Below are 19,280 nucleotides of genomic sequence, written 5' to 3' on the forward strand. Positions count from 1 at the left end.
GTCTTTGTCTGCTCACCTTTCCCATCAACTAACCCAGAGTGAGGTCAGAATGTGGAGGAGTCTGTGCAACGTGAGGATAGCCCCATATGCTGTAGGCGTTTGAAGGCGTCTTTTGCTCAGCCTGCAGCCCTGGAAGGAGTGCAGTGTGGGTGTACTGATGCAGAGGACTTGCCTGCCCTACACAGTGTTCATCCTTGCAGCCCTGAGAGGTTGGAGAGGATGGTCTTAGGAGCAGATCCGGTGGCTGGGAGAGGGGAGAGGTGCTCAGGGACTGCTGTGCATCAGACTCCTGGCGGGTGAGGAAAAAGCTGTGTGACCTGGGACAAGTCACTCAGTGCCTCTTGACCAGTTTCTTCATCCGTGAAGTGAGATCGGGACAGATGACCCCAAGGTCTTTGACACTTCTCAAGACAGCGTCATCCAGTAGAACTTCCTGCAGTGGTGGAAGTGTTCTGTGACTGGTCTTGTCCAATGCAGGAGCTTCTAGCCACGTGTGGCTGTTGGGCATTTTTGAAATGTGACTGGTACAGCTGAGGAATTTTCTAATCTTCACTGCTTTAAATAGCCACTTGTGACTGGTGGCTGCCATATTGGACTGTGCCGCACCAAGGTACAGAAGGACCTATATTAGAGAAAAAGAAAACCTGTGATCTCAGCAGAGGCAATGAGTGGATATCACAGGTGAATAATGTAAACTAGGAGTGATATAAATTGTCCTGAATGTGCAGTGCCAGTCCCATTTCCTCTGGGTAGCAAACTGTCCTATGAAGCAGAGCTATGAGCGGGAATGAGATGGAAGGAAAAACTTTCAGCAGCAATGGAGACCCACACATCTGAGTGAGCTTCAATAATTAAGCACCAGAGTAGCTGGGCACAGCTCCCTATTACCCTTCTAAAGCTGCTGAGTTGTCAGCAGTTCTTGGTACTGCCCTGCCCTCTTTCCCCTTTTCCCCAAAACTAAAAGCTGATGCTGTTGAGGCCAGCTGGGGGCGTGGGCAGCCAGTGGACTCTGGGTGTGCACCAGCCCTGGACTTGACCTTCAGAGCCCCTCTAAGGTTCTAAGGATCAGTGACAGCCGTGAGATGCCAGGCTCCAACAGTCAGTATTGTGTGCTCTGATAAAATATTAATCCAGTTATTAAAATATCTCCTCCTCCCCCACGATGAAGGAGTATATCCGAGAACAGCCCAGCACAAAGCTGCCTGACCCAGAAGTCATCCAGTTCTGTGTCTCCATCTTCAAATGCTCCAGGCTCCTGCTCCCCAGATGGCGTCGATCAGCAGTTCCTAGAGGACTTCCACAGGGTGACCACAGGGGGCTCCACTGAGGACTCCAGCCAGTACTACTGTGACAAGGTGGGGCGCTCAGGTGCTGTGGCTGAAGCGGGGCCAAGCCAGCCGGGCTACCCGTGTGGGGCCGCCTCTCGGGCAGTTAAGTGGTTTAGGACTCAAAGGAAATAGGTTATCACCAATCACTGGAGAAAGAAGTTACGTAATTGGCGATTTTCTGACATTTTCCAGAACGATGGTGACGGCTACTTAGTCTTGATCCGCATCACACCAGATGAAGATGGGAAATTTGGATTTAATCTAAAGGTAATGTTGTGTGTAATTTATAAGGACATGTGATGCTCTGAAGCACTCTTTAGATGATTTTTAAACTTCCATTACAAATGTGCCACAGACCTAAGGCTGTGTAGGAAAATTGGCTTGGCCTTCAGAATTGGGAGCTTTTCACTGGGGCCATAGTATTTGCCTCATACCGAGTGCCTACTCTAGGTACTTGTTTATATCCCCTTATTGAGGATATAAAGGGGATTGTTCATTTCCCCGTATTGAGTCCTTTTATTAAGTGGTGAAGTTGGTATTTTTAAACATTTTATAGATGCACTCTAAGGGCCTTCCCAGGTAGCTCAGTGGTAAAGAATCTGCCTGCCAGTGCAGGAGACGCAAGAGATGCAGGTTCGATTCCTGGATCAGGGAGATCCCCTGGAGGAGGACATGGCAACCCACTCCAGTATTCTTGCCTGGAGAATCCAATGGATAGAGGAGCCTGGCGAGCAACAGTCCATGGGGTCGCAAAGAGTTGGGACATGATTGACTGAACACAAGTTTCAGAGAGGTGGTAACCCCTTAGCACTGCTAAGAGAACGAGAGGACAGGGGTTCAGGTGCAGGACCGTAACCTCTGTTTCCCTCTAGGCTGGCTCTGCAAACTATGACCTACGGGCCCAATCCCATCTGTTCTTACAAATAAAGTTTTATTGGAACACAGACACCCCATTCATTTACAAATGATTTATGTCTTCTTTGGCATTTCGATGGCAGAGTTGCTAGAGTGCCCTCTGTCCCACAAAGCCACAATAAGTAGTATCTGGCCCTTCACAGAAAAGGTTTACCAGCCTTAGAGCAGAGTGAAGTCGGGTGATCTTCGCTGCCCACCCCACAACTGTCATCATACACCCCTTTCTCTTACCCCAGCAGCCCTGCTGACAGCCAGTTCTCAGAGGTCAAAAGTCCTCACAGTCTGGGACCTTTCCACAGCGCCACTCCTCGACCGTAAACTCCTCTCCCAGCAGCACTTATGGGCTGGGCTTTTAGAGTCTTTTTCCTGAGAATGTTTGCATTTTTTGAAAGGAGCTTGCTTTTGCCAAGTGTATCTTTAGTCCATGGATGGTGGGGATGGTAGTGGGAGGCTTCTGAGTGGCCTTCTGGTTGACCCACTAGACCCATAGCCTCTGGAACCTTATCATTCTAAAAGGTAACAACCCTTGGGAGTAGAATATATTTAAGTGAAAGTTGAACCCTCTTTTGTGTCAGAGATATCTGCATGTTTTTGGTGCTGTGAACAACTGAAGTGGTTTTTAATCTACATGTTTACAGGGAGGAGTGGATCAAAAGATGCCTCTCGTGGTGTCAAGGATAAACCCAGAGTCACCTGTAAGTAAACATATTCTGTAATTTCCCAAGTCTGTTTTCCCGTAAATGTAACAGATTTCTATTTCTGTGTCCTGTTTCTTTTTTACTGGCAGCATAGGGTGTGTGTCAGTGCATGCATAGAGATAGGAAGAAAGAACTTTCCAGAACCTTGCTGCTCAGTGTGGTCCCCGAGGCTGCAGCACCAGCATCCCTTGGGAAGCTTACTAGAAATGCAGATTCTTGTACCCCACCCCAGACCATCTGGACCAGGATCTGCATTTTTAACCAGATCCCCAGGTGATTGGGAGGCACATTAAAGTGTAGAAGTCCTGCTCGAAAGAAGGCAACTGGGGCATAGTGTTTGCTGTTCCACAAGCTCTAAGTGGGCTCGTGGGCCTTATGGCTCTTCCTCCACCCCCACCCTCACCCCATCCTCAGCCATCTGCCTGGGCCTCTAGGCATCTAGGGGATGATTTGCTTTGTTTTTAAGCATTGAGCACCAGAGTCCCTGTATCTCCTGAGAAAGGGACCTGTTTGGGGGTTTTACTCTTAAGTAGTCTTTAAGCTTGTCTTTTACTTTTTCTTACTGCTTATGGCCTCTATGAGTTAAGAAATCTTTCGCTCAGTTGCACGACTTCTTGTCCATAACAGTTTGTGCCTTGGGGGTTATGCTTGCAAAGGCTTTCTCCATCACAAGATAGCTAAATACTTGCTTTTAGCTGACAAATCATTTTCTAACAACGCACCTGGAGAAACAGAAGGTAGAGGCAATAGAATCATTCTGACATTACAGTAATAAGTGAAGCTTGGCTGCCATAGAGATATGGCCTCAGCACCTTTTTTCACTTTATTCTGAAATGTTTCATTCGTAATATAGGTTTTTGAGCAACACTTCTTTAAATCCCACCACTAGCTACCATGTCAACATAGCAGTGGCTGAAATAAAAATAAAGGCAGTAATGCCGGGGGGAGAAAGGCAGAACTTGGTCACGGTCTCCAGTGTCCAGGCTCAGAAAGCATCAGGTTCTCCCCTTGAGGGTTATGTTATGGTAACGAAAGAAACTCGCTCTTGCCCTGCGTGCAGGCAGACACCTGCATTCCTAAGCTGAACGAAGGGGATCAAATCGTGCTAATCAACGGCCGGGACATCTCAGAACACACCCATGACCAAGTGGTGATGTTCATCAAAGCCAGCCGGGAGTCGCACACGCGGGAGCTGGCCCTGGTGATCAGGAGGAAAGGTAACAGCCCCCGAGGGAGAAGAGCCTTAGAGAAGAGGGCCTTCTCGGGCCCGTTCCTTGGTTTCGAGATGTTGTCCTCATAGCCAACATCGGAAAATCAAGAACTTTCCCCTGATGGGGAGCAACCTGATGGCTGACTTCTCACTTGAAAAATGTGGAGATTTGGCCCCACAGGGCCCCGCCCCTCATGGCCAGTCCTCTGCAGGTAGGCAGCACCCCCCCCCCACCTTTAATACAAGACACGACATTCCTCTCCCCTGTTCCTTGCAAGTCCATCTCAGCCCCCTTCTTGCAGCCCTCTTAGCTGCCTGCCTCTGCCTGCATTTGCATTTTCAACCCTTTCTCAAAGGATCAGGTTATATTTCATTCATGTGCATTTGGTTTCCTTGGAGAGAGGCTTTAGCAGAATGGGGCCAGAGCCTGGCTGCCTCAAGGCTCTTCTAAGTCTGCCTCCTCCTGGGTTCCGGGACCTTGAGCAGATTTCTTACCCAGTCTAAGTTTCAGTTTCCTCTAATGTAAAATGAGGATGACATAGTCGCTACCTCCCGGGGTCCCTGTGAAGATAAGATGAGGCTCATACTGGAAAGTGTCAAAGACGCTGCCCGGTTCTTGGTGGGCGTCGGAAGGGCATCCTCTATTGAACACGGCTACTATTAGTGTTGTTATTGTTATAAAGCAGGAAGCCCAGTCCTGGAAGCCTCCTTCCCAGCTTTCAGACACTGAAGGTAAATGAAGCACGTGACTCGGGCCCTGGCCCTGCATCTCCATCTGGACTCACAGTCATCGGCACAGCCCACACCCCCCACATACCCCTCTGTTCCCACTAAAACTCCCAGTGCCAGCACTCATCCCACCTTCTCTGTGAGAGGTCCTCCCGAATCTCTCCAGCCCCCTAACCCAGCTCCTCCCACCACCCATCTCACCAAACCCAGCTCCACCCTGGACACATAGTAGGTTCACTGGTGACAGTGGCCGACCTCTGTGCAGCTCCAGTGAAGTGCCTGCGTGGTGTTAATTGCTTTACATAATTATCCTCTTCCATTCTCATAATGATCTCATAAGGTTGGTATTCTTATCCCCGAATGAAGCTAACAGTCACAGAGAGGTTAAGTAAGTTGCTGTGAGTCTGATAAGGCCATGTGATGGTAGAGGAGGAAGGAGGCCAGCAGCCGGAAGCAAGCCTGTCGGTCACGTGATGTGCCAGGTGACCTGCTGGCCGATAAAGGGCAGGGTCTTGGGGGAGGGGGAGGGGAAGTGGCATCAGAGCGCTCTGGCCAGGTCCCGGTGGGCATCCTCCACCGACCCATGGCAAGGGGCTGGCACCTGTTTGAGGTGAGGAACAGAGATGTTTGTAGACTAGTGGAGTTGTAAGATCAGTGCCACTAGTTTTCTATAACTGTCATGATAAGTTCATTTTTAAAATATTTAAAGAAAAGAATTGATTGAAAGAAAAATAATAGTAACAGAGAGAGTAGCACATGCGACAGAACCCATGAAAAATCAGTAAAAAATCAGAGCTTCTGTTGATCAGTGAAACAAATGTGCCCATTAGGGTCAGACATGTAGACTAAATTCCCGGGTCCCACCCTGACAGGCTGGGTCACCTTGGACAACTCTTTGGCCTGTGAGCCTGTAAAATGGGAATAAATAAGTAAATAAGGTGGGAATACTGGTTAGCACCGTGAGGATTCAGTTCAACTGTGCGGGAAAATATAAAAGTTGTTCCTTCTCATTTCCTCTCACCTTGAAGGCAGTAGAGAGTCACTGAAGGCTCTGGGGTAAGGGAGTGACTTCTCTTTCTGGGTCAAAAGGGAGCGTTTAGAGATGATCCCAAAGTCTGAGGTGGTGGCGGACAGAAAGAGGCACGTGAGGCTGGGGAAATAGTGTGCGTGGTGGGGAGGAGGAGGTGTTCTGTTGGTTTTTACCCGTATCGAGTCTGACATGAAGGAAGAATTCTGAAGAAGAAGCTCAGAGATGTCTACCCCAGAGCCTCCCAGCTAACAAGAGCCTTGAGTTAGAGGTGAACTGACCAAGCTTTGTGGGGCGGGGGTGTGGACAGCATCAGACCCCATACCAGCTTCCTGGGAAAGTGCCTGTTTGAAGGGAACTAATGCAGGGCACCTGAGAAGGAAAGAAGAACCAGGTCAGAGAAGGCAAAGGGAGAAGATGTGTTCTCTTCAATGATGTGTGTTCCCTTCCTCTTACCTCTGACAGAAGCCTCTTGAGTCCTAAACACCATCATTTAAGGCTAACCAGAAAGATTAGTGTGTCATTTTGTATAATTAGCACATATTGAATCATTCAACGGGAAGTAGTATCTTTGGTGAAAATGATTACCATGTGCTTAATCATTTAATAAGATGTTTTAAACCGTCTGCATTCAGGTGTCACAAGTGTAATTTGGGGGGAGGAAACCGATCCCCTGCGCATGGCTGGGCAACCCCGACGCCCCCTTTCTCGTCCACTGCAGCCGTCCATTCGTTTGCTGATATCAAATCTGAAGATGAACTGAACCAGCTTTTCCCAGAGGCCATCTTCCCCGTGTGTCCGGAGGGGGGCGACACGCTGGAGGGGTCCATGGAGCAGCTAAAGAAGGGCCTTGAAAGCGGGACGGTGCTGATCCAGTTTGAGGTAAGAGACCCCCAGGGCCTCAGTGGGCTGCCGGACGACTGCAGGGCCCCCCAAGTCGTCTCCAGGCGGCCGGACTCATCGAGGGACCCGAGGGGCTCAGGGCCTCCGGGAGAAAGCCAGGGCGGGGCGGCTGGGGGCCATGGCCCATCCCTGAACTCTGCCTCCCCTTCCTGTGCTAGTAACGATCAGTAGTCATGGAGAAATGTGTCAGAAACCGAGGAGGTGGGACTCTGAGCATGTTTAGCTGCCAACACAAAAGCTCAGAACACTCGCAGTCGAAGGTGGTGGAGAGGCCGCGTGGGTGAGCGCAGAGGGCTGGCGGAGGAGCCGGGCCCTGACCCCACCAGGCACGCTGTAATTTGGAGCACTTGGTACCATCCCGTGAGGGCGCAGGGGCTGGGCTTCTCAAGCCCACCCAACCATGGGAACACGAGGCAAGATCAAAGTCAGACCCCGTCTTCTCTCCCCGGGAGAGACCTCTGCTCGTGGGATTGAGGTTGTTGACCAAAGGCACACGCAGAGACTCTGCAAAATAAAGTAGGACTCAAGGAGACTGGGTTTTCAAGTCAGTTTTACTGACCACTAACAGAATATAAATAGAATGTATTTATCTTCCACATTTTTTAAAAGTGGTAGAAGACAGAGTAGTTCATGCAGTGAAAGATAACAGAAGAGATCAGAGAAAGCATAAAATAGGCCGATGAAAGACAGTTGATCATGATTAATGACAACATACACAGTCTGGATTCATGAATTAGCAGAGTCTCAGGTCAGATTCAAAAGCCGAAGTCTGCACTGCATTGTTTATTAGAAAGCCATATAAAGGGAAGAGTCACAGAAGCAAAACTAGGGAATTTGTCAAATGTTTATGATTGCATATTGATTTAGGAAAGCCTAAGTAATGTGAATATCAAACAAGAAAGATGCAAAGCAGAGAGTCTTGAGTGAGAGAGAGGTTTATTTTATAATGGGGTAAGGAATAGAATGTAAATAAAATACATTATTAGAGCAATGTGTATTGAACAACAGTAGAAAGTAAAACCCACAAGTGAAAGGTGAATTGACCCCACCCAAAAAATCAATAGGGAATTTTGAACTTAACAGCCTTGACAGATAACACAGACAAAAAAATAAGTTGAAATCAGGATAAAAGGGCAGGAAGAGTATGATTACTAGATAGAATTGATGAACATATACTAAATATCTATTAATACAAAGATAAAATCTTTTTTCCAGTGGCCTGCAGGAGGCTAGGTAGGCTTAAGACTTTTAAAAGAAAAAAATTGTAGACTCTTTGCATTGCAGAAACCTCAAAATTGAGACAGACATTTTAAACACTAAAAGTCAGGTTTTTGGGCAGGAGGGTGATGTGTCTTGATTTTTTTTTTAACTTTTTATTTTATATTGAAATTTAGCCTATTAATAGTTGTAATAGATTCATGTGCATAGCAAAGCGACTCAGCTTTAAACATGTATTAAAACACTTAAAACAAGGAGCACTTAAAAGCCAGAACATACCAGTTTTATTCTGTTGGCAGGGAATTGGAAGGAAACGTCAAAGGGGAATGGCACTTTGGAGTCGTCCGTTCATTTATCCAGCGAGTGTGTATTAGGTATTTATCATGTGCCAAATGCTAGATCAGGAACACAGTCAGGGAAGGAGAAGGGGGATTCCTGGCCCCAAGAAGCTTACAGTCTTAATTTTGGCATATTGGTGGGGATGTATCATGAGTCCCAGAAGCAGCTAAAGACCAAGGTTTCATTCCATAGAACGTATCTTCTGTAGGAACTGGAGGTGAGAGGTTTCCAGGAGGCCCCCTAGGATAAGCTGTAGTATTAATAGAGGGTGGATGGGATTAAGTGTGGAGGGGAGGGTATCCCAGGATGGTCGCAGACTCAGCTCATGGGGTCAGGTAGGCAAACAATCCTCCCTGCGGTGAGCAACACTCCAGGAGCCCTGGGCGATGTCTCCAGGTGACGGAAGCTCTTCGCGCAGGCGGGACCAGGCCTCTTTGATCAGACTGTCCACAAGGAGGCGCTGTGGGCCCTCGGTGAGGAAAAAGATGGCGCCGGATATTCAACCGTGCTCCGGAAAATCCCCTCCGCTCTCGTGTTTTCCACGTGAGACTCCCCTAAGAGGTTTTCCTTGAGCAATAATGTTCATTGAAATTCACTAGGAAGATGATACATGCTTTAGCAGGAAGCCCCCACCTGTCTCCTTGTGGTTTTCAGCAGTATTTCCCACAGGGTGACACCCTGGCCACCTGTGTGGGTCTCGCCGGAGGAGATTGTTAAATAGCCGCAGCCCACAGCTACTCCATCAGCCGCACTGGGAGGGCGCCTGGGTCCTGGTTCTTAGCAAGATCCCCGGGAGGCTTTGATGCAGAAGCTGATCCTAAGGGTGGAAGTTAAGATCGTGCGAGAACCACGGCCCCACCGCTGCCCATCCTGAGCCCTGCCTTTAGAGCCTATAATCGGACTACAGAAGAGATAAGAAATGGAGAACATAGAATTTTTAGAATTCTTGTATCACACATTTCATTCATTTAATCAAGACATTTCCTAGAAATTAAGTAGGAAAACCCTCTTTTTAAATAAATTAACTTTTTCAGCACTCCAAAATGTGGAACAAATAACAGCAAAGCTGTTCTTTGACGGAGCCAGTGGGATCCACGGAGCCCTGCCTTTCAGTCTCTCCACATTGCCCACTAAGGAATCCTAGACTGTGAAACGCAATTTAACAACCACTGCTGTAGGTGGGGGAAGAGGTCTTACACAACTGCTGAAGGAGGGGAATACCAGAGGAAGCAAAAGGAGACCTTGGATGTGCCTTCACCACATGCCCAGGGCTTTATAGGCATCATCTCCCAGTAGCCCACTGTAGGTGCTGTCATTATCACTGTTGTATAAGTGGTATAATTTGTACAATTTGTATAAATTGAATAATTTATACGGTTTGTATGCATGAAGGATCAGAGTCTTGGAGAGGTTCTCTCCCAGTAAATGGCACAGCCTGATTGGAGCCCAGGCGGGTTAAACTCATAGAACTTGTTTTCTTAACAGCTGTAGAACCTTTATGTAGTTATATGTGTGTGTGCTCAGTTGCTCAGTCCTGTCTGACTCTGCAACCCCATGGACTGTAGCCCTGCCGTGCTTCTCTGTCCGTGGGATTTCCCAGGCAGGAATACTAGAGTGGATTGCCATTCCCTCTTCTCGAGAGTCTTCCTGACCCAGGGATCAAACCAGTGTTTCTGCATGGGCAGGCAGATTCACATTACCACTGAGCCACCTGGGAATCCCCTTATATAATTGCTGTTTCCACATGAGAGTTGTTAGAATAGCATGACATCAGAGCTAAGAAAGATCTGAAATGCTATCTAGCCACATGGAGTTGAGGAGACTTTAAATCCTGACTCTACCACTTGCTTCCTGTGTGACCTCAGGCACATCCCTTAACCCCTGTGGCCTCTACTTCCCCATCTGTAAATTGGGTATTTCATGGCTAGTTGTTTTTAAAAAAAAAAAAAATAACTTATTTTGTGTTGAGGAATAGCCAGTTGACAATGTTGTGATGGTTTCAGGTCAACAGTGAAGGGACTCACCCATTTGGAATGGACAGGTACACACTGCCATGTCTAAAACGGATAACCAGCAGGGACCTACTGAATAGCACATAGAATTCTGCTCAATGTTATGTGGCAGCCTGGATGGGAGGGGAGTTTGGGGGAGAATGGAAGCATGTATATGTGTGCCTGAGTCCCTTCAGTGTTCACCTGAAACTCATGGGCTAGTTCTAAGGGTTAAGAGGAGATAAATTCTTAATGTGTTATCTGCCACATGGCCAGGGTGCAATAAAAAGTAACAGCTATTATCATGTGTAAATAAAGTCTAAAGAACCCGCCCCATCCATACAAGAAGTGGGAACCAGTGCTGTCTAACTCCAGACCCTTGGCTATTCTGTTTCCCCACCTGCTCCTCTTCCGGTGCCGCCAGAAGGTGGCAGCTTGACTGTTGGAGACTGTGTCTGAAAACAAGAAGCAGTGCCTGGTTCCTAACAGGTGCCCTTGCCACCCTCTCCCTGGCATAAAAGACCTGCCCCGGGGGATCTCGGCTGTGGATGGAATCCCTTTTGCAATGATAACAGGCTGGTTTTCAAGACAGCTTGCTTTGAAGCATTTTTCATTAATGGAATTCCCCTGTCCCTCCCATGGCTTTCAGTAAACAATTACAAATGTGTTCCAGAAAGCGTTTGGTTCCAGCTGTAGTAAAATCACACTTAATAATTAGCGTTTCTATAGCACTTTGGAATCCACCAAGTGTGTCTCACATATGTTGTCCCAGTTGACTCTCTCAGCAGTTCTGAGAGACAGATATGGGCAGAATTATTGGGATCAGTGCTTTTGTAAGTGGAGAGAACAGGGCTCTGGCTGCAGGACTCTCCAGTGCCACCCTGCTGCTCAGAGATAGAGCTGGGGTTAGCATCTGTGTTGAAAGCCCATTGTCAGAACTCAGCAGGTGTGACCCAGTTCTCCACCCAGCCTCCATTGGGAGCGCTTGTCTGCAGGAGCCACGCAGTGTGAGCCATTCCTTGTGACCCATTTGCCAGCATTGATCACCAGCCTCAAACTGCCTCAATTCTGTGTTCGGCCGAGGTACAGCATTCCTCTGTCTCTCACGTAAAGGAGCCCAGACTTGGGGTTCACAAGTCCCAAATCTACTACCACCTCTAGGACGCTTTCCTCCTCTGAGGAACTCATTGACTGAGCCCCAGGGTCATTCCTTCCTGAGTAACCTGTGGCTCATTTCATGCTTTTTCCCCCGAGTTGAGCTTTCTGTGTAGGCAAGGGAGAGGGAATGCATTCAGTATAGTCAACCCTGGATGAGAGCTAAGTGATGATGCGAACTGCCCTTTGAGAACCAACTTCCCAGCACACGAAGGCCCCTCGTGCCCATCCTCACGAAGTGGCCTTGCACCCTCTTTGGAGATTTGTGGGATGCAATTAATAGAAAATGAGAAACATCTGTCCTCCCACCTCCCAGGACTGATGAGTTGGAGGAGTGTCTACAGAGCTCCATCAAAGGTCATGCCAGACTTGGAGACCCCTGCCTCTCCCACATCAGCATCTTCCCTCTTTACCAAAACCAGATGCCATCTTTTTATCTCTTCTGACCACTGTTTTTCCTGAACCTGCTCCTACACCATCCATTAGAAGAAATACCCATTACTGTCAAAACAGGTGACTTACTACTTGCTGGTTGCTCTGATCATTGTAAAGTTGATTTGGAAGGACAAAAACAGCTGAAGACTTAACACCTGTAGGTATACCTTCAAGATTGAAACTCACACCAAAAAGCTTTTTTTGATTTTCCAGATTTATATTTTAAGAAAGGCGAACATTATCAAGTATAACATCTATGGAATACAAGGAACAGACTGTGGGCTTTGGAATGAACACACGTGTAGCCTTTACCTTTCAAGTGCCAGGGACCCAGTTCAAGGAGTTGCTGCCCCAGCTCATTGCCAAGGATTTCCCTGGAAAGAGTAAGAGTCTTGTAGGAATGCTTGAGTCTGCCAGCACCGGGACCTGCATTCGGGACTGGGATCTGCAGTAGCACTCTTGAAAGTGCCCAGATGGCCAGCAACAGCATCAGTTCATTTCGCCAAACCTTTACAGGAAGGTAGGGAGAGACTCTTGAGTCCCCCCAAGGCGGTATCCTGGCCCTCTGACCGGGTCAGGTACAGGAACGATGAAAGTCTCCAGTGTGGGTGAGCTGTTGATGAGCGGAGAAGTGTTCTTATGTCTGCAAAGTGGAGAATCACCTCTCAAGGCCTTCATGAAAAGCGGCCACCCTTAGCCTAGTTACCTGCCGCTAAGCCACCTCTCATCATTTTGTTCAGAGCAGCAGACCCCGTCATTCTGCCACGCTACACATTTTTATTGCGCACGCTGGCCTAGGGCATGGAGACCACAGTTAGCGCTTGGTACAGAAAGCGCAGTATGTGACTGTCTGGAAAGTCATTGCCCTGCATTGGACCCTGGGTCATTGCCAAGGGCGTGAAAGGGAGTCTCTTCCCACCGTTTGCTCTCCTTGCCCGTTGTCCCTTTAACTCCCTTCTCTCCTTGGCCTTTTCCTTTTTTCTTCCTCCTCCTCGGGTTGTCAGCCTTCAGGAATTCCGGCGGGAATTCCCTCTTGGTCTGGTGGTACGGTTGATGGGGCACTTGCTTCCATGGTGCCCAGCCTTGCCAGCATGTGCTGATTGGAGCCAGGTGGGTGTCCAGGGCCTTTACCTGAGGGGTGTGAGCAGGTTTCATATCTCTGGTTGGACCAGGAGTCTGAGGAGCTCAGCGTCATATCCTGATGCTCTCTCTCTTTCTGCTTTTAGATGATCGTTTCAAAGGAGAAATGTTTAAACTGGAAAACCGATATCTTATCCAGCCCACGCAAACCACGCTGGGCTTTTCCAGCCCACAGTGTTCGGTTTTCTGTCTTTGAAGGCCAGAGCCAGTGATGCGATACTTTAAATACAGCTGTTCTGTAGCAGGCCCTCTCGGCTGATCTTATAATTCACCCTCAGTTTCACAACTGCTCAGAACTAGACCCTGCTGGCTCAGACGGTAAAGAATCCGCCTGCAATGCAGGATCCTCAGGCTTGATCCCTGGCTCAGGAAGAGCCCTGGAGAAGGGAATGGCAACCCACCACAGTATTCTTGCCTGGAGAATTCCATTGACAGAGGAGCCTGGCAGGCTACAGTCCATGGGGTTGCAAAGAGTCAGACATGACTGAGCAACTAACACATAGAACTGCGCTCTGACAATGATGAGAACAAAGCACTTGAGGACATAAAAATTAAGATTTTAATAAAATAAGTGGTCTTACAACCCTCTCTGCCTATGACCTTCCTCAGCCTCCTGACTGCTTTCATTTTAGGGCAGAATTGAAGGGATCTTAACGACTGGCAGTTCTTGCCTGCTTCGCATACCTTTAGCCCAAGAATGAACACAACAAACTGTGTCTGCCCAATGAGTAGTTCTTGAAAGAGCTGTGTCTCAAGTTCTGCCTAATAGTCTTCAGCTCGTTTTCTCCCATCCCTGATTCTTCCAGAAAGACATACCTGTGTTTCCAACACATCACTGTCCACTCTGGACCACTCTTCCTCTGGGCAGTGTGTTCACACCCAGCCTGCCACACAGCTTGCAAAGTCTGGAGAAGAGTCAGTAAATTAAAAGAACTGGAAAACCAACTCCTAACTCCTTCAGAAACTAAATGTGTGAATAGGACTGAAGCAATCCAGTGGGAAGAGCGTTCAGTATTAGCCTTGGCAAGGCAGGCATAAAAATGAGTGCGTCGTCAATCCTTCTAAAGGCCAAAAAAAACCCCAAAAACTTAGCTTTGCTCACTCATTTTTTGTAAAAAATTTTTTAGTTTTACATGTAAATTTCTTTTGTTGTAGCTCTTATTTCATCTGAATTTTTAAAAATTCACATTGTAATAATTAAGTAATTCAGAAATCTCCTTTAGCTTCTTTCTGTTATAATTAACTAACAATTTTATGTCTATCCTTGCGTACTTGTTCTATTGCTCATGCAAATATATTTTATACACACATGTATGTAAGTGCACATACATACATTGTACACACATTGTGCATATACTGCTATGTGTAGAAATGGGATCATCACTATGTTATTCTGCCACTTCCTTTTTTCACTTAAATAGATGAGTGGATATCCTTTTAAATCTGTACTTTTAGTCCATCTTATTCTATATGCACGTAATTTGTGGTGTGACTGTCATAATTTAAGTTGACACTTCTCCCTATTAGGAAATATTCGGGCTGTTTCCAGTTGCCTGCTAATAAGAAAATATCCTGATGCAGATAAATTTCTTTGATATGTATCTTTATGCACTTCTGTCAAGTAAAGCCCAGGGTGTGCACATTTAAAGTTTTACAGATAGTTCTATATTACTTTATTTTTTATTTTGCTTTAATATTCTATAATCTTATCAGCACTTACTTACTGCTGAGATACTTCATAAACTTGTTGCAGTTAAAGCCCTTTGCTAGATCTATGCTTTTCCACTAAACCATCTTAAGTTGATTACATTTACATTTTTGTTATTTGGAAAAGAAAAACTTCCTGCCTCCAGGTTAGTATTACTGATTATATTCACTCAATTAGATTTCACTTCTATGAAGTTAGTTAGAACCAAAATGACATTTAGGGGAATTGACTGACTCAGATATTCTCCTTCTCCCGGAATCAAACCAAAACTTCTAATAAATCACGAATGTATTTCTAGAAGGAGCCTGGAGAGTCCATTAAAGCTCGTAGACATCTAAGAAGTTTCTCAGTGGCTACTTGATTGTTAGGAGCTGAAATTGTAAAGATGATTAATATTTGAGCTTAGGGAAATACCGGAAATTCTGAACATTTGGTAAATGTATGAGACATAATTATCATTACCAAAAATCTCTCTGCTAATTGTCTCCTGTGCAGTTTGTTTGTTTAATGAAAGAACTGATTGGAGTAAAAAATGAAACAGACCCAACAAAGCTGGTTTATAAAATAAAAAATATAAAATATGCAAAAATATACAGGGAAAGACATTATTCTGTGTCTGTATTCAGACTGCAGACACATTTTAATTGATGCTGGCTGCAATTTGGCGAACTAACCATTCTCATATTCCCCTGTAGGACACCTCCACTATATACATACATGTGTGTGTGTGTGTATATATATCCTCAAAAATATGCTTTAATTCAGTAATTCTGTTCCTGGGAATATTTGATAGTAGAAAATTAAAAACAGTTTAATCAAGAAGTGGAATAAAAGTTAAACTTTGAAAACTTATAGATTGTTGAGCCAGCTGGAATCATGTATATAGAGAATATTTCAAGTATTTAAATGACACAGGAAACTAGACATTATATAATAAGTACGAGAAACAGCCTTCAAAATTATGGTGATAGTTCCCAGAACACTTCTTGTGAGACATGAGATCCTCCATGGCCAAGTTAGCTTGAGAAATGCTCTAATCAGAATTAAATAAGCTTATGCACTGCAGGACTTGCCATGTTAGAGATTCATAGAATATAAGATGACTTATAGTATTACCTAAATTTCCTTGACCTTGAAACTTATTTCAAGCACCACCTAGTATATTTTTTTCCAGAATAGTTGGGTTCCATAGAACATAATATAGGAAGTGCTAATATATGTTGTCTCATGTTTTGTTTTTAAAAAAGTAATGTATCTGTGTATTATGTGTAGTTACACATATAATTACATACATTTGTATGCATGTGTGCATAAAAATCATAAAATAGATGAAAAGGGACATCTCAGGGTTGTGAAGTTACTGATACTCTTTTTTGTTTATATTAGTCTGAATTTGTCAAATTTTCTGCAAAAAAATCACTTCCAACACTGGGAAAAAAAAAACTTTTAGAATTCCCACAAAGTTAACTAAAACCACTGGTGAATATTGTTTCACACTCTAGATTGAAATGGCAGATACAGTTGTATAGAAAAGAGAACTCAAAAGGGCAGGAGGAAACTGGGAAGGAATAGATGTGTCTTCGGGCTTCTCTGGTGGCCCAGCTAGTAAAGAGCCCATCTGCTAATGCAGGAGACGAGACTCGGGTTCCATCCCTGAATCAGGAAGATCCCCTGGAGAAGGAAATGGCAACCAGCTCCAGTATTCTTTCCTGGAAAATCCCATGGACAGAGGAGCCTGGCAGGCTACAGTCCATAGGGTCGCAAGAGTCAGACACGACTTAGCACTATCTTTCTTTCTTTTTCAAAGAGAAGAGCTCAAGCATTAGAGTCAGATCTGAGTTCAGCCTCTCATTTATAATCTTGAGCCAAGCTTTTCATCTATGCCTCTTGCTTGCAAAGTAAGAATACTATTAATACCTTTCCTAGAGCTGTTGTTAACATGACGTCAGGTACAGTACAAATGTGTCTAATATGTGCTTCTAGATATGCAGTGAGGGTTTTAACTGAATTTTTGCTAGTGATTGCATGTATAGGGACATACCTCCTTAAAGGAATATTTAATTGAAGTTTACTATGTATTGAAATAAATATTTTTGCTGTGGAGGTATACTTCTGAAATGATGAATGAAAATGCTCTTGTTCTTGGTGAAGAACGTGGTTCACTCCATTAAATTGGAGGTAAATGTTTTTAGACTAATGTAAATGATTTCTATTTAATTTTTAGTCAGAACTCTTTTTTTTCCTCTACTTGCTTTTAGCTCTTGTCAAATAATTGTCATGAAGGTGAAGTTTTACTTACTGTGATCCATTATCTGTGACTCACACGCCTTCCTATGACTTTTTTCCCCCAAGAGTCTCATGTTTAAAAAAAGTCCATATATATTGAAGAATTTAATCAGTTTCTCATGGGGTTGTAGAATTTCTTACTGGGAAGATTTTTCTCTTAATATATAAAATCACTATTAAATGTTAAGATTTTGCTGCTGTGAATGGTAAACTTTACTGTTGGAATATGTTTTCACACTCTTCATAGCTGTGTTTTGCAATTTTTTTTTTTCACTTCCCTGTTTGTCATATAGCAACTCTATAGAAAGAAGCCCGGTTTGGCCATCACGTTTGCAAAGCTGCCTCAAAATCTAGACAAAAACCGATATAAAGATGTACTGCCTTGTGAGTATCTGGCATGAATGCCTCCTCCCCCCACACACACTGAGATAATGTTTCCCTTTTTAAAACAGATTGTCTGGTATTCTGGAAAGACTCGCAGTGTGTCTGTAAACACCACCGTCTTTATTGCAGCCATTTCAAACTCGGAACAGTTGGGGAATAGTGTTTATGCTAATGAGGCGAGGGCTGCAGATGGGCCGGGAACTGAACCCTTGTTTACTTGGGGTGGTAAAAATAACACTCTGAATTCTTCCTCCTCCACAGATGACACCACCCGAGTATTGTTGCAGGGAAACGAAGATTACATTAATGCGAGTTATGTGAATGTAAGTTAGAATTCCGGATCATGAGAAAAAGCACATAAATCGTTGTAACAAGCATGACAATGACATGCGTGGTGCTTTGCAGTCGGCGAACTGCTTTCCTATTCACTTTCTTGTCTCAGCACCACAGCAGCCGTTGAGGGAAGGCAGGATAGTCTCGTTATACAGAGGATGACACTGAGGTTCAGAGAGATTAAATCATCTGAAAAGTCGTAAAGCTAACAGAAGATGAGACCAAAATTCAGTCTTCTGTCCTCAACAGCTGACCTTTAGGTGTTTTGTTTGGCCATTGGTACATTTGTAACTTTCTGTGTTTTCCCCTCCCATCTGATTACTATACATCCTGCCTAAAAATAAAATAAAACCACCTTTGGGCATATAGCCCAAAAACAAAAGGTAAAAAATTTCAACTTGTTGTGGGGAAAGTATTCATTTCAGTCTGAAAATGCATCTTGGGCAACTTGGCCTCTCTGAACCTCAGCCTCTTCATCTAAACCAGGGCTCAGCACACTATTTCTGTAGAGGGCTAGACCATAAATATTTTGGTCTCTGCAAGCCAAGAGACAAAATTGAGGATATTAATTAGGTATTTATATACCATTTCAAATGCAACCATGCAAAAATATCAAAAAACACTGTTAGCTCGCAGTTCAGCATTTACATTTGGCCCTCAGCACACTGTTTATCTGATCTAAATAAACAGAGGACTTCTCAAGTTCTCAGATTATAGCATGATGTCAATAACTACCAGCAAGAATGGGTCTGATCAGTGATTCTGCTCATTCCAGAGCATCTGTGAGATTCATTGACCCTCACTTTCAGCATTTCTGGTGTCCTGTGATTAGAGCACTGAAATGGTGGGGGCGGTAAGACCATGCACTCAGGGGTGGGGAGTGGCTAAGATCAGAGCTGAGAAAGCCATTAACCAAGTCATGAATTAGGCACCTCCGTTTACTATCCCCACCTAAGAATGAGTGAATCACTGTGCTGTTCCAAAGCTCAGCCAGTTCTGAGTGTTCTTTTACAGAAAACACTTAGTTTAAGGACTTCACTGCTAGTTTAGTGGTTGAGAGTCTGGCTTCCAATACAAGGGACATGGGTTCAACCCCTGGTCAGGAAAGCAGGATCCCACATGCCAGCTAATAAGCCCACACACTCTAGATCCTGCATACCACAACTAAGACCAGACACAGACAAATAAATAATTAAAAATTAAAAAAAAAAGAAAAGACTTAGTTTAGAAGTAAAAGCAGAGCAGGGTAGGAGAGGGATACTGATGACAGTTGTACTTATTTTAACGTTTTAGCGTTAATCAACTCCGACAGTAACTATGTGAGGTGGTGATGTGTTCAGGAACTTGACTCTGATCATCATTTCACAGTGTATATGTATATCAAACCATCATGTTGCATACCTTAAATATATACCTTTTTTATTTGTCATTTATACCTCAATGAAGCTGGGGAGAAAAATTGATCAACTGAGTGGCACAAA

General features: G+C 44.9%; 1 protein-coding gene across 7 annotated transcripts in view; it reads left to right on the forward strand.

The window, feature by feature from the left end:
• Window positions 1-19,280, forward strand: part of PTPN3 (protein tyrosine phosphatase non-receptor type 3) — a 151,704-nt gene that overhangs the window by 116,987 nt on the left and 15,437 nt on the right. For all 7 annotated transcript variants that reach the window (XM_070459322.1, XM_070459319.1, XM_070459321.1 and 4 more), the window contains 7 exons: window positions 1,169-1,355; window positions 1,521-1,595; window positions 2,882-2,938; window positions 4,002-4,158; window positions 6,629-6,789; window positions 17,376-17,466; window positions 17,728-17,789. In XM_070459322.1, the coding sequence (XP_070315423.1) occupies window positions 1,169-1,355; window positions 1,521-1,595; window positions 2,882-2,938; window positions 4,002-4,158; window positions 6,629-6,789; window positions 17,376-17,466; window positions 17,728-17,789 (790 nt within the window). The remainder of the gene's footprint in view (window positions 1-1,168; window positions 1,356-1,520; window positions 1,596-2,881; window positions 2,939-4,001; window positions 4,159-6,628; window positions 6,790-17,375; window positions 17,467-17,727; window positions 17,790-19,280) is intronic.

The sequence above is a fragment of the Odocoileus virginianus genome, chromosome 31 (assembly GCF_023699985.2).
Source record: "Odocoileus virginianus isolate 20LAN1187 ecotype Illinois chromosome 31, Ovbor_1.2, whole genome shotgun sequence".
Lineage (NCBI taxonomy): Eukaryota > Metazoa > Chordata > Mammalia > Artiodactyla > Cervidae > Odocoileus > Odocoileus virginianus.